This window comes from Mustela erminea, chromosome 1 (genome assembly GCF_009829155.1).
Source record: "Mustela erminea isolate mMusErm1 chromosome 1, mMusErm1.Pri, whole genome shotgun sequence".
Taxonomy (NCBI): Eukaryota; Metazoa; Chordata; class Mammalia; order Carnivora; family Mustelidae; genus Mustela; species Mustela erminea.
Genome location: NC_045614.1, coordinates 13,073,084 through 13,097,138, shown reverse-complemented (window position 1 = coordinate 13,097,138; position 24,055 = coordinate 13,073,084). Strand labels below are relative to the sequence as shown.

General features: G+C 44.8%; 1 protein-coding gene across 1 annotated transcript; it reads left to right on the top strand.

The window, feature by feature from the left end:
- The first annotated feature begins 67 nt into the window (after nt 1-67).
- Nucleotides 68-24,055, top strand: CALR3 (calreticulin 3). The gene is made up of 9 exons (XM_032314700.1): nt 68-294; nt 516-617; nt 3,696-3,899; nt 11,502-11,596; nt 14,574-14,762; nt 18,580-18,687; nt 18,769-18,897; nt 19,486-19,578; nt 23,599-24,055. Exons 1-9 carry the CDS (start codon nt 204-206, stop codon nt 23,740-23,742), a joined length of 1,155 nt encoding a protein of 384 aa, XP_032170591.1. The 5' UTR covers nt 68-203; the 3' UTR covers nt 23,743-24,055.

Sequence of the window (24,055 nt, the reverse complement as noted above, 5' to 3'; positions counted from 1 at the left end):
GGGCCCCAGGTCACAATCGCGGGGCGTCATGGAAGTGACGGTGCCGGGGCGGGTCCGGCGTGCACTGCGCGCTGAGGACCAATGGAGGCTCAGATCACAATCGCGAGGAGTGACGGGAGTTGTAGTTCCGGGGCGGCCCTGCACGCCGCGGAGACAGCTGGGAGCAAAGAAGCGGTTATGATAAGAAGTGCGGCGCGCCTTTCATGGCTATGGCTCACGTTCCGCTTTGGGCGGTCTGCATGCTGAGGGTGGTGCTAGCCACTGTATACTTCCAAGAGGAATTTCTAGACGGAGGTGAAGAGGCGATACCGGTCGTGGTGGAGTGGGGGCGTAAGCTGCCCAGCCAACAGCCCGAGTCACCAGTGCCCCCCCCACCTTCATCACCGCGGGATTGGTGGTGGTGAAGCCTCGAAGCTTCGAAGCCTCAAACCTCCCTCTCCTTCCCCCCGCCCCATACACATTTCATGACTTAAGTGAACACTTTCAGCCCTAACCGCTGTTGTTTCCCCCCACAGAGCGCTGGAGGAACCGATGGGTGCAGTCCACCAATGACTCTCAATTTGGGCATTTTAGACTCTCGTCGGGGAAATTTTATGGTCATAAAGAGAAAGACAAAGGTTAGTGTAGGAATGGTGAGAACGTCGAGCTCAGGGTCACCCCACCACCACCACCACCGTAGCAGCCTTGCAGGGTAGGTGTGGCACACCCTTAACACCTCTTACAGCCCGTTCACTGGCGGGAAAACTAAGGCTTGGATATAGTCTGGCATTATTTTTTCTCTTTCCTTTCTTTACTTGCCCAAGATCGCCCCATTGTATCCCAGCTGGTCTCATGAGTTTGGAGACCCCAGGCCTCTGACCTGCAAAGGGAAAAGGGTTAAGGGATATTTCTCATTTTTGTTTTCACTTTAAGAAGAAAAAAAAAATTGAGGTTAAGGGGCACCTGGGTGGCTCAGTGGGTTAAGTCGCTGCCTTCAGCTCGGGTCATGATCTCAGGGTCCTGGGATCGAGTCCCACATCGGGCTCTCTGCTCGGCAGGGAGCCTGCTTCCTCCTCTCTCTCTCTGCCTGCCTCTCCGTCTACTTGTGATCTCTCTCTGTCAAATAAATAAATAAAATCTTACAAAAAAAAAATTGAGGTTAAAAGGTACATGTTGTCAGGTGCATAGATCTTAAGGGTACAGAAGGAGGAGTGTTTACATCTATACACCCTGGTCAAGATAGGGAATATTTTCAGATGTCCCCCTTGCACCCCCCACCTACCCACCCCCCAAGTCAGTACCTTTCAAGAATGACTTCTGTCTTCTCATTCCTGTTGATAAAAGGTGGACACACCACAACTTGTTTACCACGTGTTTTTGCATAGCTGGTGAGATAAGAATGATTTTTTTACATTTTTAATTGTTGGGGAAATATGAAGAGGGAGTAGTATTTGTGCCATATAAAAATTATATAAAATTCAGTGAAATATATGAAATTTCAGGGTCTATAAGTAAAGTATGAATGGAACACAGTCATGCCCACTCATTTACATAGAGCTATGGCTTTTTTTTTTTTTTTTTTTTTTTTTTAACTGCAAAGGCAGTAAGTTGGGACAGAGACCATATGGCCCAGAAAGTCTAAAATATTTGTTCTCTGGCTTTGCATAAAAGGTTTGCAGACCCCTGATTTAGATGAAAAGTTTCCCTCTTCACCAACCTTCCGCTCAACCTCCATCTTGAGTCTGTTACTGCAGGGTTGTCCTGTCAGCAGCTTCCAGTTTGCTACTATATATGCCTTGTTTTCTATATTACATGTTGGTCCAGTGAGTTGATCAAAATTCAGCCAAGGGACACCTGGGTGGCTCAGTCGGTTAAGCTGCTGCCTTCGGCTCAGGTCATGATCCCAGGGCCTCTGAGATCGAGTCTCTCTCTGCCTCTGCCTGCCACTCTGCCTGCTTGTGCATGCGCTCTCTCTCTCTCTCTCTCTCTCTGACAAATAAATAAATAAAATCTTTTTTTTTTTTTTTTAATCCAGCCCAAGGTCAAAAGTAGAGTGAAATTAGCAGGTGGTTCCATCAGGCTTATCCAAGGATAAGGGTGTCCGCTTAGAGTCATTTGTGTTTTCCTCCACGGTGTTTTTTTTTCTTGTCCGGTCTGGGATCCCGAGGCTCTATGTTTCCTTCACTCTGGCACACATCTCCTGAGAGCACACATGGTCAAGGCACTGGGGATACTGGTTAATTTGCCTCCTTTCACTGTGGTCTCCCAGGACCTTCACACACAAGTCGTGGATGGGAAGATAAATAGAATTTAGTTGGACAGAGATGAGAAGTGGTGAGGCATGATGGGGGTGGCTGAGGAGGGTGAGAGAGAGGCAGGTGGTGATTCTTAGCCATAGGAATTGCTTGGTTGGTAAGAGGGTAGAGGAGGGGGGTGAGCCTATAAATTCTTTGAGAAAGAGGGGGTTGGGCAGAGAACGGAAGAGAGAGAGATGAGTGTGGTAGTGAGCAGTTAGCCATGAGTTCAGGCTTGGACATATTGATAGAAAATGAAAATGCCAAGGGCGTCTATGATGGATCTCAAGGTTGGCAGGTACGGGGGCAGGAATGTGGAGCAGGGAAGACTAGGCTATAGGAAGACTGCCTCTGTTCAACGTTGTCTTCTACTCCAGTGTATGATAAGGATTTGGCATAGAGCCTAATGGTACTGAAAAGGGGGGGGGGGATTAGTCTTGAAGTGAACACCTAAACGTATAAAATATGAGATGATTCATGTGACAAAAGGGTGGTATTTTTGTAAAAAGAGGACAGCTGTGGGCCAGCACATCCCATGCAGTGAAGCACTTTTTCCAGGACAGCGCTCTGTCCTCCGTCTACTGTGGTGTGTCTTAAGCAACTATATATATTTTTTTATTTGACACAGAGAGAGAGACAGTGAGAGAGAGAACACAAGCAGAGGGAGTGGAAGAAGAAGAAGCAGGCTTCCCGCTGTGCAGAGAGTCTGATGCTGGGCTTGATCCTAGGACCCTGGGATTATGACCTGAGCTGAAGGCAGCCGCTTAAGACTGAGCCACCCTGGCTCAGTGGGTTTAGCCGCTGCGTTCGGCTCAGGTCATGATCTCAGGGTCCTGGGATCGAGTCCCGCATCGGGCTCTCTGCTCGGCGGGGAGCCTGCTTCCTCCTCTCTCTCTCTGCCTGCCTCTCTGCCTACTTGTAATCTCTCTCTGTCAAATAAATAAATTAATTAATTAAAAAAAAAAAAAAAGACTGAGCCACCCAGGCACCCCTTAAGCAACTATTTTAAGATAGAATTCAAGAAAAGATGTGGGATGCTCTGTTGTTTTTTTTTTTAATTAAGTTGCTACACAAGCTTTATTGTATATTCCCACCGTTTCTTTGGAAAATGAAGCAAAATTAACTTTTCACCCATAATTAAGTTGCATATTTGTCATTTAGAGCTGAAGTGTCTCTTTAACTTAGGGCATGACAGTGGTGTATTGAGCACAAAAGCAACAGAGCGTGGAAAGTTCTGTGGCAGCAGAGAGCGTGTTACTGGTATACCTGTGTGTTATTGTGAAAATATGTTTCAGCCTCCAGAGTGACAGAAGTTATTATTGAGGGTGGGGAACGGACAACCATTTAATTCCCTGCAGCACTGAACACAGTGTCATTCCCAGTCCTTCATGAATATTTGTTTGTTTGTTTGTTTGTTTAAAGGTCTGCAAACCACTCAAAATGGCCGATTCTATGCCATCTCTGCACGATTCAAACCATTTAGCAACAAAGGGAAGACTTTGGTCATTCAGTACACAGTAAAACACGAGCAGAAGATGGACTGTGGAGGGGGCTACGTTAAGATCTTCCCTGCAGACGTGGATCAGAAGAACCTGAACGGAAAATCCCAGTACTATATTATGTTTGGTGAGCTTAGATAGTACAAAACAACCATTTCTGGGGACTTTGAATCCTTCCACTTCATAAAATCCTGACTAAGACTTTTCCAAAATAGTAGTATTGAGTATATCTGACCAAAGGTTTTTAGTACTGTTTAACCTAATTAATATGAAAAGGCAACTATACCATTTTATTGTATTAATTAATTAATTAATTAATTAATTTGACAGAGAGACAAAGAGACAGGGAGAGAAGGAACACAAGCAGGGGGAGCAGCAGAGGGAGAAGGGAGGGAGCAGGGAGGAGGGAAGAAACAGAGGGAGAAGCAGACTCCCTGCTGAGCAGGCAACCCAACGTGGGACTCGATCCCAGGACCCTGAGATCATGACCCGAGCTGAAGGCAGATGGTTAACTGACTGAGCCACCCAGGCATCCCTCTATTGTAACTTCTTTTTAAAAAATTATTTATTTATTTGAGAGAGTGTGTGTGTGAGTCGGGGAGAGGGGCAGAGAGAGAGAGAGAGAGAATCCTGAAACAGACTCCCTGCTGAGTGTGGAGCCAGACATGGACTCAATCCCGGGGCCCTGAGACCGTGACCTGAGCTGAAATCAAGAGTTGGCCACTTAATCAACTGAGCCCCCCAGGCACCCCCTCTTATACTTTTGAGAAAATTGGTTATTTAATATTAATGTAGCCCCTGGTACTTGGAATATATCAGGACTCAGAAGACCTTGGCCAAGGGCCACATCAGCCCATGGCCTCTGTTTGTTATGCCCCATGGACTGAGAATGGGTTTTAACATTTTTAATGATTTTAAAAAAACTGAAGGATAATGTTTTCGACACATGAAATTGATAGGAAGGCCAAAATGTTTCCTCTCTAGCCCCTGCTGGCCCCTGGAGCACTTTAAATATCTCCTGATAGCAGAAGTAATTGATTAAAAGTTGTGCTAAAATTGGGATGGGACCACTTTGGGCCATAGGAATGAGACATAGCTGAAGGGCATGGATTCAAAAAACTTTCAGAATGAAGAGGATTCTGGGAAAATAGAGTAGGAAGCTTCAGAAATCCATCTCCCTACCTAGATAAGAATCATAACAACAGGATCTGATGTAACTGTTTTGAAACTCTGAAGTCTATGGAAGGATTGCTCCTTCCAGGGGAAGAATGGGGAGTTTAATTTTGGTCAATTTCAGCTCTTAGCAGAGTGGATATACCCATCTCCCATTTCAAGCCACAAGGCAGACAGCTATGCCTTGTATGTGTATGTGTAGGAGCAGCCTACACACGGCTTGCCACAGAAATGGTGGGCCAAAAGGACCCTGTCCTCCAAATATCAGGAAACTGAGCTCTCATTGAGGATTGCTGCTGCTGATCACAGAGTTGCAAAGAGGTGAACAGCAGTTTTGTGTGTTATTGAAGTTAAACTGGTATAAACTCAAATTAGAGCATTATAACTTTAGGGTGTTAAATGTAATCCCTATGATAACCACAAAGAAATAGCTATAGGATATACACAAAAGGAAATTAAAAAGGAATTTAAACATTTCCCTACGAAAACTCAACTAAAAAGAAGACAGCATTGAAGGAAATGAGGAACGAAAAGCTATAGGGCATATAGAAAACAAATAGAGTGACAGAAGTGAGTCCCTTCTTATCAGTAATTAAATGTAAATGGATGAAAATCTCCAGTTAAAAGACAGGGATTGGCAGAATGGATAAAAACACAAGAGCCAGAGGGGCACCTGGGTGGCTCAGCTGGTTAAGCATCTGCCTTTGGTTCAGATCATGACCCCAGGATCCTGGGATTGAGTCCCACAACAGGCTCCTTGCTCAGTGGGGAGCCTGCTTCTTCCTCTGCGGCACCTGGGTGGCTCAGTGGGTTAAGTCTCTGCCTTCAGCTCAGGCCATGATCCCAGGGTTCTGGGATCAAGCCCCCGTATCGGTCTCTCTGCTCAGCAGGGAGCTCTCTGCCTGCTTCTCTGCCTACTTCTGCCTACTTGTTATTTCTCTCTCTGTCAAATAAATACATAAGAAGTCTTAAAAAAAAAAAAAAAAAAAAAAACCAAACCCATGAGCCAAGCATATGCATTCTACAAAACACTCACTTGAGATCCAAAGAAACAGGTTGAAAGTGAACAGAAGGGAAAAGATATTCCAGGCAAATAACACCCAAAAGAAAGCAGAGTGGCTATATTAATATATATTTATATACTAGTATAAATAGAGTTTAAATAAGTCATAAAGGTTATAAGCGACAAAGGACATTGCATATTAGTAAGAAGGTCAATATAGCAAGAGGATGTAACAATTACAAACATCTACACTCCTAATGAGCATCAAAATATGTAAAACAAAAACTGGTAGAATTGAATGGAGAAGTGACAGGGATGGTAAAGGTTAGAGCAGAGATAAATGAAATCATGACTAGAAGAACAGAGAAAATCAGTGAAATCAAAAGTTCTCCAAAAAGATCAACAAAATTGACAAAACCTTTAGGTGATGGATTTAGCTAAATGGAAAAGGAGACTCAAATTACTAAAACCAGAAATGGGATGTTACTACCAATTCTACAGAAATAAAAAGAATTATAAGATAGTGCTAAGAACAGGGTGCCTGGGTGGCTCTGGGTTAAGCCACTGCCTTCAGCTCAGGTCATGATCTCGGGGTCCTGGGATTGAGTCCCGCATTGGACTCTCTGCTCAGCAGGGAGTCTGCTCCCGTTCTCTCTGCCTGCCTCTCTGCCTGCTTGTGATCTCTGTCTCTATCAAATAAATAAAATCTTTTTTTAAAAATAGTGCTAAGAACAGTTGTATACTGCAAAATTGGATTACCTTGATGAAATGGACAAATTCCTAGAAACACAAACCCTGCCAAGACTCCATCATAAAGAAATAGAAAATCCAAAGAGACCTGTAAATAGTAAACAGAGCAGTAAGCCAATCTCTCCAAAGAAAAGTCCTGAATCTGATTAATCTCTCATGAATTCTACCAAACATTTAAAGGAGAACTAATACCAATCCTTTTCAAACTTCACGAAAAAAAAAATTGAAGAGGTGGGAACGTGTATTCCTCAACTCATTCTGTGAAGCCAGCATTATCCTGACACCAAACCAGATACTACAAGAAAAGAAAACTACAGAACAGTAGTTTATGGACACTGTTTATGGACACTGATGCAAAAATTCTCGACAAAATACCCCAAAAGAATTCAGCAGCATATTGACTGATGAAAATCAGTCAATATTATATGATACCTCAACAGAATGAAAGAAAAACACATGCTCATCAAAAATTTTATCATTTGAAGATAAAAAGTCGACAAACTAGGATAGCAAGAAACTACTTCAATATAATAAAAGCCATCTACAAAAAACCCACAGAAAACATACTCTGGTGAAAGAGAAAGCTTTTCCTGTAAGATCTGAAACAAGGCAAGGATGACCACTCTTACCACTTCTATTCAACATTGTACTAGAAGTTCTAGCCAGAGCAATTAGGCAGGAAAAATAAATACAAGTCATCCAAATTGGGAAGGAAGAAATAAAATGATCTTTATTTGCAGATGATATGATCTTATACATAGAAGACCATAGAGATTACACACACACATACACACACACCATCTATTAGAACTGATGAATGAATTCAGCAAAGTAGCAGGATACAAAGTCAACACACAAAAAAACAGTTACATCCTAAATATGAACAACGAACAATCTGAAAGTGAAATTACAAACGCAATTCTATTTATAATAGCATCCAAGATAGTAAAATACTTAGGAATTAAGCAAGGGGGTGAAAAACTTGTACAGTGATAACTACAAAGTATTGCTGAAGGAAATTAAAGAAAATAGAAATAAATGAAAACATATCCCATGTTCATAGGATTGGAAGACTCAATAGTGTTAAAATGTCTACACTAGACAAAGTAATCTACAGATTCTACAGCAATATATAGATTCAGTCTAATCCCTATTAAAATTTCAATGACTTTTTTTTTTGCAGAAATGGAAATACCCATTCTAAAATTCATATGGAATCTCAAGAGACCTTGAATAGCCAAAACAATCTCAAAAAAGAAGACCAAGGGGGTGCCTAGGTGGCTCAGTTGATGGGGTAACTGACTTTTGATTTCAGCTCAGGTCATGATCGCAGGGTCCTGGGATGAAGCCCTGTTTTGGGCTCCTCGTTCAGTGGGGAGTCTGCTTCAGGATTCTCTCTTTTCCTCTGCCCCTTCCCCCATTTTTACATGTGCGCACACGCGCTCTCTCTCTCTCTCTCTCTCTCAAATGAATAAATAAATCTTAAAAAAAAATAAGAAGACTGAAACTAGAGGACTCGAGTGTCCATCAGCAGATGAGTGGATAAACAAATGTAGTGTCCATCCAATGAAACATTATTTCGCTTCATAAAGGAGGACAGTGCTACACCTACTACAATATGGATGAACCTCGAGGACATTATTCTAAGTGAAATAAGACACAAAAAGACAAGTACTACACAATTCCACTTATTTTAGGTCCTTAGAGTAGTCAAAATTCTAGAGATAGAACATAGAATGGTGGCTGCCAGGGGATGGGGGCGGGTGAGAATGAGGGTTATTCATGGGTGTAGAGTTTCAGTTTTATAAGGTGAAAAGAGTTGGGGGGTGGATGGTGGTGAAGACTGCAAAATGATGTGAAGGTATTTAATGCCATTGGAAGGTACACTTAAAAATGGTTAAGGTGATAGATTTTATGCATATTTTACCACAGTTTTCAAAAGTGAAGAAAATGTTAGGAATGGAAATACGGTTTTAGAATATCCATCGATCATTCAAATGTGGAGAATCGTTTTTTAAAATTCTCTTCTCGTGATGTGGACGTCTTGTAGAGGTTTTCTCTGTCATCATTTTTCCATGCTTCTCTGTGAATTTATCATGATCAGCAGCAGGCTTCAGACACCTGTTATACTGTCCTCACGTTTGTGTACACTGCTGGTCATAGTGTGACACAGAAGTAGAGAGAATAGGGGTGCCTGGGTGGCTCAGTTGGTTAAGCGTCTGTCTTGGGCTCAGGTCATGATCCCAGGGGCCTGGGATCCTGCATCCCCTGCTAAGCAGGAAGCCTGCTTCTCCCTCTCCTGCTCTGCCTGCTTGTGCATACACACACTCTCTCTCTGTCAAATAATATAAAATATAATCTTTTAAAACAAAAAAGAAATAGAATAGATATTATTAGATTATTTATTGGATTTGGATGTATTCCTGTCTTGTTTTTAGAGAGTAAGGAGACTTTTCCAAGGCCACAGAATTACATAGACCCAGTTTCCACCAACTGCACAGTCCCCAACCTGTCCCCACTTTTTTCTCCTCTGCCATGCCTCACCACAAACACTAGCTAGAAACCCCATTTTCTAATTATATATAAAACGTGTCTTCTACATCTGAATTGTGAAGCAACTTACTTTGGAGGAAAAAAGAAAAGCCAAGTAAATTATCTGTATTATTTTTGCTTTTAATTCACTTGCATTTTATTTTTTTAAAAGATTTTATGTATTTATTTGAGAGAGAGAGAGAGAGACAGTGAGAGAGAGCATGAGAGGTGAGAAGGTCAGAGGGAGAAGCAGACTCCCCGTGGAGATGGGATCCCCACAAGGGACTCAATCCCAGGACTTCAGGATCGTGACTTGAGCTGAAGGCAATTGCTTAACCAACTGAGCCACCCAGGCGCCCTCAGTTGCATTTTAGTTAAACCCATTGTGTCACTGTTAGAACACTTACCCGTGACGCCTCAGCTCTACTCTTTGACATGAGAGCAGCTTGCTAAGGCTTGTGAGGTTGAAGGGAAAAAGAGAAGTTGGGCCATTGCCAGGGGCCTTACAAATGCAATCTTAGATTATGTCTAAACCCTAGGAAACCAGTAACAGGGCTTCCATTTTGCAAATAAAAAAACGGAGGCGGGCTCCTAGGTGGCTTAGTCATTTAAGCATCTCCCTTCTGCCCAGGTCATGATCTCAGGGTCCTGGGATCCCGGCTCCCTGCTCAGTGGGGAATCTGCTTCTCCCCTTCTCTGCTCATGTTCTCTCTCTGTGTCTCCATCAAATAAATAAATAAAATCTTGAAAAACAAAAACAACAACTAAGGCTCAGGGAGGGAGGGGGGCTGGGGGGCTCAATAGGTTAAGCATTTAAGCTTCCGGCTTGGGCTCAGGTCATGGTGTTGTGGTGTGAGCCCTGTGTCCGGCTCCCTGCTCAGTGGGGAGTCTGCTTCTCCCTCTCCCTCTCCCTCTCCCTCTGAATCTCCCCCTGCTCATTGCCCCCTCAACCCCTCCACAAATAATATCTCAAAAGAAAAACCAAAACAAAATCTGAAGCTCACAAAGATTAAACTTCCTTGCCCAAAGGCAGGTCAGCCTGTTTAGAGTCCTTCTGTCTACCCCATTTCCTCATAAAAATACATTATGCGCATAAATATTTTATGATCGCTGTTAACGGAAAATGTCCAGATTTTCCGGTCATGTCTGGGCATGTTCCGAAGCTTAATTTAATATTTAAAATATGTAGGTGCTTAGAAATCGGAGAATTCTGACCAGTTTTGAGGGAAGAATTTCATGTTTTAATCCCCAGGTAATAGCTTTTTATACAAATAGTTCGCATACCATAGCTTTTGTTTTAAAAATTGAACTGGGATCTTTTCCAGTGATAAGAAGAAAAGGAAATTATATAAACAAGCATCCTCTGAGAACTCAGGGCAATAGACATCGATGCTGCTTCCAAGTTCAATGTCACATCCACTCTGGCAAATTGATAATATCCTTCAAGTAATTATGTGCAGCCTGGATCTCTCTTATTCTGAAGGTTCATCACTGCAAGTTCTAGAAAAAAAAATTGCAGTCATCTGCTTGTGTTTACACAGCTTCACAGAATCCCTGGGGGCGGATGCAGTCCCGGGTTAGTGGATGTGGTGGAATTTGATTTGAGACAGACGGATGCTCTAGTACATTCCTAAGGCTTAAGGTCAATAAAGCAGCAGTGGGGTAATTCCAAACATCCCCGGAAGGTTATCCCCGGAAGGTTTGACAAATTTTCCAGATCCCTCCTGCAAACCTTGTTTAGTATGTTCAGAAAACCTTAATCTGAATATGTGCATGTTTTCTTGGGACATAATAGGAAGAAATACTGAGCTTTGCTATATTAAATGCTTTACACCCTTTAGCTCATCTAATTGGCAAAAATAGCCGTGGTTGATTCACATCCCCGTTTTAGAGAATAGGACACAGGCATGAGGATTGCAAATATGTTTTCCCACAGCGAATGAGAGCAGGAATCCCAGCCAGCTAGTCCATCCCTGAAGCCCTCACCTGGGCACAGGGCACCTCTCAGAGCTTCCGAGTGAGCCCAAGCCTCAGACAGCATATCGGGAATGCTTCCTTGACTGTTAAATCCTTTTCTTACTCACGTGCTGCCTTTCACTTGAGTCCAAAGGTGTCGCTGTCCATTTCAGTATCCATGCCAAAGTCTGATGACTCCTGCACACGCAAGCTTCTGGTCCTCGCACCTTACTTCAAGGGGAATGGTTGCGGATTTCCTGTGGTGACGCATGAGCGAAGGAAATTGAGTGCAGCTTGTATTTTTTTTTTTTGTAGGACCTGATATTTGTGGATTTGATATCAAGAAAGTTCATGTTATTTTACATTTCAAGAATCAGTATCACTCAAACAAGAAATCAATCAGGTGTAAGGTAAATGCTTTCGTATTCAAATCTGTAATTATGTTAGCTCTTCCTGATAACCTAAATTTAGAGAAAATAGTTTTGGTCTTAAGATACTGAACTGAGCCAGGAATGGATCTTAGCAACACACCCCCGCCCCTTGGTTTCCAGTTTACCAGGCTCATTAGAGACACTTACATACCCTGTTGGCTTGTTTTCTGAAGTTTATACCCATCAGGAGGACAGATGCACTTTTTACTGCGAGCTGCCCTGTAACTTGCCTTGTAAGGGTTACAGCAGTAGAGTCACATTTCTGCTGTATCCATCTTCACTAAGGAATGAAATAAATATTCAGCATGGAGGGAAAAAGTCTTAGAGAAATTAATCTTCAAAATACCAAAGCATTTAGAAACAGGAATGTTTTGAAATGAAAGCATACTTTCTTACTTTCTATCCATGGATCCTGTGAAAATAACACTTTCTGCCTTGGGGCCAATTATGACTCCACAGCCCAGCCCAGGACTTCTCCAAAGACACAGCTTGCGTCAAGTCCCCTGGCGCTGGGCCCATGGAGGGAGGGCACACTCCCTGAAGCAGCCCCTCCATTTGAATGTAGTGGCCAGGAAACAGGGACCTGTCCCATGGGGTCCCCCCCAGTGCCCAGAGCTCCAACATGGGAAGCCTCCACCAATCTGGGTGAATTTGGGCGGGAGGCCAGAGTGTGTTTCGAGAGCACGTTGATGGCACAGAGGGAAAGTGTCCATAACCACCCCTTCTTCAGTCCTGACCCAAGCTGGGGGGTGTTTGGTCTCCCCACGGAGCCCCAGTGACTCTCCATCAGCAACATGGTTTCCACCCACTAACTTGGTGGCTACATAGGATCATCGGGTCCCCTCTGCATGGAGAGGCCCGACATCCTCCTAGGGGGCGTGAGAGAGAGCTTGAAACCCATCTTAGTGCACAGGTTTTACACCTGATTCCCAATAAATTGTTCACTTGTGCATCAGGTATGTGGGAGAGAGCAGGGGTGACGCCAACATAGGTTGTGAAGCCTGGCCTGGACCGTGCTGGGGAGGTTAGAGCAGGATTTGCTCAGGTCAGCCACCCTAGGAGGCCCCCTGAGTGGCACCTGAAGGCTGATGATGCTCTCAGACAGGTGCTATTTCGGCTACCTGTTAGAAGAATAAAATGCTTCTGTTGAAGGAGCACTGACTCACAGCAGGTCGTCGGCATTCTGTGACGCTGTGAGAGAACGACTGCGGCCCTCAGCAGTCTCCGAGGAGGGGGTCAGATCTGCATGTTAGAAAAATACCTTGGAGGGGCACCTGGGTGGCTCAGTGGTTTAAAGCCTCTTCCTTCGGCTCAGGTCATGATCTCGGGGTCCTGGGATCGAGCCCCACATCCGGCTCTCTGCTCTGCAGGGAGCCTGCTTCCTCCTCTCTCTCTCCCTACCTGCCTCCACTGCCTACTTGTGATCTCTGTCTGTCAAATAAATAAATTAAATCTTTAAAAAAAAGAAAGAAAGAAAGAAAAATGCCTTGGAGACTCTCTCTGGGGAGGAGCGGTAGAGGGACAGGGTGATCAGTAGGCAGGGAGAAGGCTGAAGGCTAAGGCTTCAGCGGGATGCAGAACAGGGGACTGTTTGGGCAGATAATTCAGGGGCAGGACCTAGAGGACTTCACAGTATTGGGAATGTGAGTCCTGAGGATGTGGACCATGACTCTCAGCTGCCTGCTCTTCATCATTAGGAAAAGCAAAGACCAATAAGGAGGCCAGGGCACACTCGGGAGTTTTGATTGGAACTACAGGTTGTGAAATCCCAGCAGACATCCAGGTAGAGGTGTCCAGTAAGTTGTTGGAAACTGTGGTCTGAAGCTCAGGCCGATGGTCAGGATTAAAGATTCTGCTTTGGATCCATTGCATATGTGTGGGAGTGGATGTTATCCCTCAGAGGGGCCCAGCACTTGTGGTTAGATCCTGGAAGGTACCAACAACCTGAACAATGAGCCCAAAGTCGAATTTAGGAAAGGTGAGTAGAGACTAAGAGGGGTAGAGAGCATTGGGAGAAGCATGTACTCAGCTGTCCCAGCAAACTACAGAGGTTGGGAGGGACACTGAGCAGACAGAGCCATCAGCCATGGTGTGGACAAAAGCACCCTGTCCCTCAGGGCAGAGCAGAGAGGTACCAGAGAAGCTTTTACCTTTGGCTCTTAGCAGAGGGAGGGGCCTCCTGACAGAGCTGCTTTAAGCTGCTGGGGCAGTGGTACCCAAAGCTGAGCAGCGTCAGCATCTCTGAATACAGAAGGTCAGGCTGATCTGAGAATGGATGTTTCCCAGGCCTTTCCCCAATGATACTGATGCCGCCCGGCCTCACTTTGAGAACTGACTACTGCTGGACCGTGGTGCAGGAGTCCCCTTTGCTGCCCACAGGCAGGCACGTCCTGGACACCCCCAACCTCCCCGGCACCCACCATCCACCCTCCCTCTCTCACTTATTGGATGCTTGCTGAGTGCTTCCCTTGGGTCTGGCCTGAGGCCTTAACTATGACCAAGAGAGGCACCAGGCCTGCCCTTGCAGAGCCTAAACCACTGGACAGCTCAGAACATTAGAAAGTTCTCTCCTGTGTTGAAAAATAAACTGGGCTTCACTTGGTGTCTTTCGGAGTACAGAAGAGGAAGCTGTTTCCCACATAATTTTTCATAAACAGAGCAGTGGTCCCTCGGTGTGTACCCACCACCCTGTCATAACCGCCTGTGGGCATCTAGGGGGGAGCCATCGTCTACACAAAAGGAAGCAAGCCGCTCAGGTCTGCTTGGTAGCGAGAAGTTTTGTACAAAGGGGGGATTTCTTCCGCAGGACCCATTTTTTAGTCAAGTTGACCCCCGTCCCTAGAACCTCTCTCCTTGCTCTTTATAGCAAGGCTTTGAAAACTTAAACCATGGAGGTAGACCTGCCCAGAGACATCAAGGGTCTCATCATTATCCTCTCTCCCCTTAAAATGTGCAGGTTGATGGCTTTACACACCTCTATGCTCTGGTTTTAAGACCAGACCTCACTTATGAAGTGAAAATCGATGGTCAGTCGATTGAATCCGGCAACATCGAGTATGACTGGAACTTAACGTCACTTAAGAAGATGGAGAAGTCCTCTGCAGAGTCCAAGGATTGGGACCAGGCTGACAGCGACAAATCCCAGGTATGGATTTATCCCAAACAGCTCTAGAGAGGGTGCCAGCGAAGCGTGTATGTACTTGGGTAGGATTGCTACATGGCTGGTGATCGTGAGGTCAACATTATCACACTCAAAGGGTCCTCCCCCAGAGGGCTTCTGGGTGGCTCAGTCCGTTATGTCTGACTCTTGATTTCAGCTCAGGTGGTGGTCTCAAGGTTGTGGGACTAAACCCTGCATCGGGCTCCACGCTGGGCATGGAGCCTGCTTCAGATTCTCTCTCCTTCTACTCCCCTCCCCCTGTCCCCAGCTCTCTCTCTCTCTCTCTCTCTGTTAAAATAAATAAATAAATCTTAAAAATTGATCTTTCAAAAAAAAAAAAAAAAAGCGTCCTCTCTGGAACATTTGCCACTGAAACCAGCCACACAGATATTGTGGAAGAGTTTTATAATATTTGAGGTGAAAGCAAGTAAGTTTTTTTTTAACCAATTTTTTATTCTATAAAAAGGATAATACATCAGCAACTTTTATAAAAATGATTTTTTTTGGTTATTCTGAACCTGAACATAAAGTATTTTTTGAGCCTCACACTTGTGACTGACAAGCAAGAATCTGTTAACGTAACCTCTACGCATTAAGTTCCTAGGACTGCCATAACAAGATACCACAAGGTGGGTGGCTTAAGGCAAGAGAAATGTATTCTCACACAGTTCTTGAAGGCAGAAGGCAGAAATCCAGGTGTCGTCAGGGTCACACTCCCTCTGAAGTATCCAGGGAACAATCCTTTCCTTGTTTCTTCCAGCTTCTGTTGCCTCCCAAGCTCCGGGGCTGGTAGACATCTGGCTCTGCCTCCGCCTTCCCGTGGCCTCCTCGTGTCTCCTCTCTCTCTCTCTTAAAGATGTTTGCCCTTGGATGTAGGGCCCTCTGGATAATCCTCACCTGAATTATATCTGCAGAGATCTTTGTCTCAATAGAAGCTTGCTTTCCCAGATTCCAAGGTTTAGGATGCATACAAACCGTCCCTGGGAACTACCACTTAACCCACCACAAGCTCCCTTCTGTCTTGTTTTGTTTTCAATTTATGTTTATTTGTTGTTGAAGCGTTTTTTTAAATATTTAATTTATTTATTTGACAGAGAGAGAGAGATCACAAGTAGGCAGAGGCAGGCAGAGAGAGAGGGGGAAGCAGGCTCCCCGCCGAGCAGAGAGCCCAATGCGGGGCTCGATCCCAGGACCCTGGGATCATGACCTGAGCCTAAGGCAGAGGCTTTAACCCACTGAGCCACCCAGGCGCCCCGAAGCATTTTGTTTTGAATATCAAACCTCCGCACCAAACCCATGAGCCATTTGTCTTACGACAGTTGTCTTTGCCATCACTGAGAGCTCTGGACTCAGTGTGTGTGTGTGTGTGTGTGTGTGTGTGTTTTAAAGATTTATTCATTTATTTGACAGAGAGAAAGAGAGCATGAGTGGGAGGGGCAGAGGGAGAGGGAGAGGGAATCTGAGGCAGACTCTCTCCCGGGCACAGAGCCTGACTCGGGCTCTACCTCATGATCCTGAGATCACGACCTGAGATGAAACCAAGAGTCAGTCCCTTAACTGTCTGCACCCCTGGCACCCCTGGACTGTGTTTACAATTAATTTCTGGCAACTAAAACTGACCCATGGCCCTGCTGTCTGACCATCAAATACATCATCATAGTGTAATCAGGAAAGCAAAAGAACAAAGTTTCTCCTTCGCTTCCTTACCTTCAAAACAGACCAGAGCAGTAGTTTTCACCTGGAAAGAAGACTTACTGTAGGGCCACCTGGGTGGCTCAGTGGGTTAAGCCGCTGCCTTCGGCTCAGGTCATGATCCCACATCCTGGGATCGAGCCCCGCATCGGGCTTTCTGCTCAGCAGGGAGCCTGCTTCCTCCTCTCTCTCTGCCTGCCTCTCTGCCTGCTTGTCATCTCTCTCTGTCAAATAAATAAATAAAAAATCTTTAAAAAAAAAAAAAAGAAGAAGAAGACTTACTGTAACAAGGCACAGGATGGCAAAGAAAATTGATCTGGCTGCTCAGAAGACACCGGTATTGGGATGAAAGTCCCGGCCACCTGGGTGCCGGCTAGCCTCTCTGCGTGTCTGGGGGCCGAGTGTCTGTGAGCCGGCTCCCTCGTGGGGCCTAATCAGCTTCCCAGAAGGGGCCTCCAGACTGGCTGTTTGGTCCATATGTCTGGGTCCGTGTGAGTTCCTCAACAAATGAGTTCGTGGTGGGTTAATGATTTTGCCACCTACAATGTAGGGAGCCAACTGCCCAGATGGGATTGTAGCCATTTCTTGGTCCCAGCACAAGAGCGAGCAGCTCAGCATTGCTGGTGGGGTTGGGGGCAAAATTCTATAGGGGAGGCGACCAAATCCTCAGTCACTGAGAGGTCAGTCATTGAGAAGTAGTGTGTAATATGGAAAAGCCACACTCTAAATGCAAAATGTTACTATTTTTCCATTGTTCTGAAAGAGAAAGCATCATTGTAGATAACTTTTATGCATTTATATTAATATTTTATATTTATATCAATATTTTTTTAAAAGAATTTATTTATTTATTTGACAGAGTGAGATCACAAGTAGGCAGAGAGGCAGGCAGAGAGAGAGAGGAGGAAGCAGGCTCCCTGCTGAGCAGAGAGCCCGACGCAGGACTCGATCCCAGGATCCTGGGATCATGACCCGAGACGAAGGCAGTGGCTTAACCCACTGAGCCACCCAGACGCCCCATATCAATATTTATTTATATATTTTATATATAATATATATTTATATATCTCATATATTAATATTTACTCCAATTTTTAATAATATATGAATGTTTATAAAATAATAAATAATTTATAAATATTTATAATAATTAATGTATTAATGTGTTAATATTTAGATAAACACAAATTCATAGCACCTTTTCCTCATCCACTTATTCAACAAATATTTGTTCAACATCTACTAAGCCACATATATATGTAGAGATGTGTATATATATGTATATATGAGTACATATGTGACTATATATGAGTACATATATGATATGTGTGTATTATATAAGCATTGTATGCATGTGTGTTCATTATGCATTGTACACATGCATATGTGTGTGTATGTATCATGCGTATCTGTGTATAGTGTGACTATTCATATATATATATAGAAGGTCTGTACACCATAACTGCTTTCCTCCTGCTACCCAGCAGTCCTCAGGTAAGTTCTGGAAACTTTCCTGGTTGTCCAGCCTCTCTCTCTGGAACAGTCTGCATATGACTGCTATGTAGAAGGTCAGACTACCTAAACAGCAGTGACTGTGTGCCCCTTCTCCCCCATCGTCACTTTTGTCCTATCATTTTTTTTAAAGATTTATTTGAGAGACAGAGAGAGCATGCACACGAGTGAGGGGAGGGACAGAGGGAAAAGGAGAGAGAGAAGTTGCTTCCTCACTGAGTACAGAGCCCAACACAGGGCTCAATCCTCGGACCCTTAGATCATGACCACAGCTGAAACCAACCGTCAGCTGCTTAACCGACGAAGCCACACAGGGTCCCCTTGGCCCCTCATTTAACTTTAGCCACTATTTCGAGTTTTGCTCACTCTTGTTCCTCTCACCAGCTTGGGGAGTGTGGTGCAATCACGCCAAGGCTTGGGAGAAAATCCCAGCTGTACGTGGCCCCAAAATCCTTGGTGGGACTGGCAACCCCGAGCACTTGGCGCTATGGCCACCAAAGTGATGGGGAAATTGTGACCAGGGCCACGGGCCTGCTCCTGCCTCTTGGTAGCTTCTTTTCTCAAATCTGGGAATCGATTTTTTTTTCTTACATTTTAGGACTGGGAGAAGCATTTTTTGGATGCCAGTGCCAGCAAGCCAAGCGACTGGAACAGCGAGCTAGAGGGGGACTGGCAGGGGCCAATGCTGCAAAAGCCTCCGTACCAGGTGCGTGACATCCTCTCCCTGTGACTCCCTGGGATGCCCCTCCCACCCTCCTGCACCACTTAAAAGAGTTTGTTGTTGCAGGACGGCCTGAAACCAGAGGGTATAGACAAAGACGTTTGGCTGCATCAGAAGATGAAAAACAGCTATCTAACAGAATACGACCTCTCCGAATTTGAGAACATCGGTGCCATTGGCCTGGAACTTTGGCAGGTCACGTGGCTTTTAATTTGCTATAGTTTGAGAACTCTGAGCTTCAGCCTAAACTTTGTTTACATAGTTTGTTCACATAGCTGGTACTCCTTGAGCTCCTACTATGTGCCTGGCCCCTGGCCCCACACCCAAGACACACAGCCAGGGACAAAATAGACATCCTTTCTGCCCTCTGGACACCTCCTATCTCCCTCCCTGGGAACCTGTCACTCCTCTGCTTGGGCAGGGCTACTGCTGCTGGCCGAGCCCCACTTTGCACAGTAAGGTTCTCAGGCAGTGGTTGGCAACCATCATGGAATGCTCGAGTCACTTGGGTGCTCTTCCAAGTCTTCATGCCCAGGTAGCACCGGGGACCAGTTAAATCATCATTGTGTGAGTGAGGCCAGGCATCTGGAGTTTCTAAAATATTGTTGGTGACCCCGGTATGCACCTAAGTTTGAGAACCAATGCCTTGGAGGGAGTGGACGTTTCAGAAATGGGTTTAAGCACCTGCTACTGTCGAGAGCACTGAGCCAGATGTAACCGTTTCTTGGTGGAAAGCTGCCGTATTCCTCACATCAGTAAGAAAGGCCTCATTTTCATCCACAGGTGAGATCAGGAACCATCTTCGATAATTTCCTGATCACAGATGACGAGGAGTATGCTGAGAATTTTGGCAAGGCTACTTGGGGGGAAACGAAGGTACGGTAAACACAGTGAACTTCTCATTCATTATTCACTTATTTCTGTAGTTGAGTTGAACATATAGGAAAGAGGTCAATGGGTTTTCAGTAGAAAACCCACCCAGATCAGGATGCAGATACAGAATGTTAGCCAGGTTCCAGGAACAACCTCCCACCCCCTCCCAGCCGCCATCAACCCCCAAAGGAACGACCACCATATGTCCAATTAACCTCCTTTTGAAATTCATATAAATGGAGCCATCGAGTGTTTACTCATTCAGGCAGTGCTGTGGGGCTCATATTATCAAATAAGGCAGCGGCTCGTTTTTAGTGGGTGAATATTCCAGAACATGTCTCTGTTCTCTGTTGATGCAGCTTTGGATTGTTTCCAGCTTGTGGCCTCGTGAATAAAGCTGTTACCATCATTCCTGTGCATGCTCAGGAGAGGGACAGCCTGGGTCACTAGGGGCCACACAGCCAAACAGTTTTCAAGGTGTCCCTATTTTCTGTTCCTTTGTGCCGTAGATGAGAGTCTTGGTTTATGCCATAGCTTTGGCTATACTGGGTATCACTGTCAGTTGCTGACAAGTCAGATTTCCTGAAGTATAATTTATATACCATAAGACTTAACCCTTTCCTGGTGGAGAGGCCCGTGAGTTTTGACAAACGAATACAGTTGTGAAACCACCAACAGAAATCCAAATGCAGAAGAGTGTCACCACTCCCCAAAGTCTCCTTGGGCCCTTTGTAGCCAAACCTTCTCCCACTCAGAGCCTGCCACTGATCCGGTATCTGTCCCTACCATCTTGCCTTTTTCAGAATGTCCTATAAATGGATTCATCAAGTGCAGTCTTTTTTTTTTTTTTTTTTTAAAGATTTTATTTATTTATTTGTCAGAGAAAAAGAAAAAGAGAGCACCAGCAGGGGGAGATGCAGGCGGAGGGCTGAAGCAGGCTCCCTGCTGAGCGACTGGATCCCCAGACCCTGGGACTCGTAACCCGAGCTGAAAGCAGACACTCAACCAACTGAGCCACCCAGGCTTCCGTGGCATGCAGTCTTTTTGAGCCTGCTTCTCCAGCATGATGTGTCTGGGGTCCGTGGTGTTGCTGGGGTATCAGTGAGCAGTTGGTTTCTTCGAACTGCTGAGTCCTTTTATCTGTTCAGGCAACAGACAACTGGGTTGTTTCCAGTTTTTGACATATGAACAAAGCTCTTATAAATATTTGCTTACGGTTTTTGAGTGTGGATGTGTGCTTTCAGTTCTCTGAGATAAATAGCCAGGAATAGCTGAGTCCTACACTAGAAGTGTAGCCCCATTAGAAACTGCCCGGCTGTTCCCAGAGGGGCTGCGCTTTCTCGAATCCTCACCGGCACTGGGGATTGTGGGTTACTCTAGGTGTGTAGTGGTATCTCCGGTTTTAGTTCTGTTGTCCTGATGGCAAATGAAGGTTGGCACTGTTTTATGGCTTTTGTGGCCATTTGGACATCCTCTTTTGCACAATGCCTGTGTTTTATTGCTTTAATTGAAGTAGAGTTGGCATACAGTATTATATTGGTTTTGGGTGTACAACAGCGATTCAATATGTATATACATTAGGAAACGCTTGCCATGATAAATCTAGCTACCATCTGCCACCATATGAAGTTATTACAATATTGTTGACTGTATTCTCTATGCTGCACATGATATCCCCATGACGTATTTCTTTTATAGCTGCAAGCTTGTACCTTTTGACCCCCTTCACGCATGTCACCCACCCCTCCACCCTGCCTCTGGCAACCATCCATGTGTTCTCTGTTTCTTTGAATTCATTAAAAAAAAAAAAAAAAACAACAGGGGCACCTGGGTGGCTCAGTGGATTAAGCCTCTGCCTTCGGCTCAGGTCATGATCCCAGGGTCCTGGGAACGGGCCCCACATCGGGCTCTCTGCTCAGCAGGGAGCCTGCTTCCTCTATCTCTCTCTGCCTGCCTCTCTGCCTACTTGTGATCTCTGTCTGTCAAATAAATAAATAAATATCATTAAAAAAGAAAATAAAAACTATAAAGAGAGATCGTATGGTATTTTTCTTTGTCTTATATCATTGAGCATAATGCTCTCAAGGTCCATCTACGTTGTTGCAGATGGCAAGATTTCATTCTTTTTTATGGCTGAGTAATATTCCTGTGTGTGTGTGTGTGTGTGTGTGTGTGTAGACACACATATACATAATGTATCACATTTTCTTTATTCATCTGTTGATGGACAATTAGGTTGCTCTCATGTCTTGGCTGTTGTAAATAATGCTGCACTAAACATGGGGGTGCAGATGTCTTTATTTTTTTATTCTTTAAGACATATTTATTGAGAGAGAGTGAAAGTGAGAGAGAGATCACAGAGGGAAAGGGAGAAGCAGACTTGCCACGGAGTGGAGATCCCCTCTTGGGGCTTGATTCCAGGACCCTGAGATCAGGACCTGAGCCGAAGGCAGATGCTTAACCAACTGAGCCACACAGGCGCCCCACAGATATCTTTTTGAGAGAATGTTTTCATGTTCTTCAGATAAATAGCTGGAAGTGGCATTACCAGATTATATGGTATTCATCTAGTGTGCTATTTTTAATTTTGGAGGAGGTGTCATACTGTTTTCTGCAGTGATCGCACTGATTTATGTTCCAACCAACAGTGTACGAGGGATCCCTCTTCTCTACATCCTTGGCCGGTGCTGCTTACGTAGTGTTTTTTTGGATACTAGTCATTCCAATAGTAGTAAAGTGATAGCTCATTGAGGTTTTAATTTGCATTTCCCTGATGATGAGAGATGTTGAGCATCTTTTCCTGTGCTGTTGGCCTTCTGTATATCTTCTTTGGAAAATGTCTATTCAGATTCTCTGCACATTTTTATTTTTTTTTTTTAATTTTTAAAAAGATTTTATTTATTTATTTGTCAGAGAGATAGAGAGAGTACAGGCAGGCAGAGTGGCAGGTAGAGGCAGAGGGAGAAGCAGGCTTCCTGTGGAGCCAGGAACCCAATGTGAGACTTGATCCCAGGACCCTGAGATCATGACCTGAGCTGAAGGCAGCTGCTTAACTGACTGAGCCACCCAGGAATCCCTGCCTATTTTTGAATCAGACTTTTTTTTTGCTATTAAGTTACGTAAGTTCTTTATTTATGTTGGATATTAATCCCTTATCAGATATAATTTACAAATATTTTCTCTGATTCAGTAGGGTACCTTTTCATTGTAATGGTGAACCATTTCTTTTTGAATCTGATTTCTGCCACAAAGCCTTACTAAAACTCTTCTTTGATAATGACTACGGAAACCTCCTTGATGTGTTTGCCCTCCTAGTCCTTCTGTTGATGTACCTGGATTTTCTCACTTAGTCTCAGAGGACTCATTTCATTGCATGTTCACCGCTCAGTTGAGAAGGACCGGGGCCCAGGTACTCTGGGAATAGAAAGAAGTAAGGAGGGGTTGTATTTATTTCCTATGGTCATTGTAACAAATTACCACAAACTGGCTGGTTTGAAACAACACAGATTTATCATCTCACTGTTCTGGAGGCCAGAAGTCCAAAATCAATATCACTGGGCTGAAATCAAGGCATCAGCAGGGCCACACTCCCTCCAAAGGCTCTAGGGGAACATCCTTCCTTCGCCTCTTGCGGCCTCTGGTGGCTCCTGGTGTTCGTTGGTTTGTGGCCATGTGGCTCTAAATTCTGCCTCTGCCTTCATATGGTCTTCTCCTCTTGTGTCTGTGCGTATGTCAAATCTCCCTCTCCGTCTCCTATGAGGACACCTGTGGTGGAATTTAGGGCCCAGGGTAATCCTCGCATCTCAACATGCTTAACTTAATCATATTTGCAAAGACCCCTTTCCCAGAGAAGGTCACACTTCTAGATTTCAGTGATAAGGGCCTGGCATCCTTGGGGGCTCTTCCAAGCCACCTCCAGTCAGTGCAGAGGCCTGAAAAAAGGCAGGAGCAGGCAGACACCCCGTCCACCTAGAAATATAACCCCAGCGGCTAATGTCTCATGTCTCTGTTTCTTTCTCCAAGGGCCCAGAAAGGGAGATGGACGCCATACAGGCCAAGGAGGAAGTAAAGAAGGCCCGTGAGGAAGACGAGCAGGAGCTGCTGATGGGCAGGTTTGGTGGGCAAGAAAACACTTTCCAGAGATTTCACAGGAGGGATGAACTTTAATCATTCCCACCCCAGATAAAGATAACTGGTAAAACCTTGTTTCTACTTTAATCTCCATGTAAAAGTGCAAATGTCAACATACGTGGTAATTTGTCCAGTTTTCTTTGAGAATGTTCCTACGCTTCTCGGTGGGGTTGGTCTGGTGTTCCCTGAGGCCCCACCCCTGGGCACCGAGATGTCTTCTCTTGACAAACCTGAGTGCTAGAAGCCAGAGGAGGCCAGTGAGAGTCTGGCCAAAAATATGAGGCTCTTTGCTTAGCCCCCAGAATGTTTTATAAATAAAAGTTGGGAAAACTTATCCTGAAAAAGGAGA

Excerpts from the sequence above, each read along its gene's own strand:
- CALR3 (XM_032314700.1), top strand. The coding sequence starts at position 204 with ATGGCTATGGCTCACGTTCCGCTTTGGGCGGTCTGCATGCTGAGGGTG. Across the intron at positions 18,688-18,768 it reads TGCAAAAGCCTCCGTACCAG|GACGGCCTGAAACCAGAGGG; the intron begins GTGCGTGACATC and ends TTGTTGTTGCAG. Across the intron at positions 19,579-23,598 it reads CTACTTGGGGGGAAACGAAG|GGCCCAGAAAGGGAGATGGA; the intron begins GTACGGTAAACA and ends TCTTTCTCCAAG.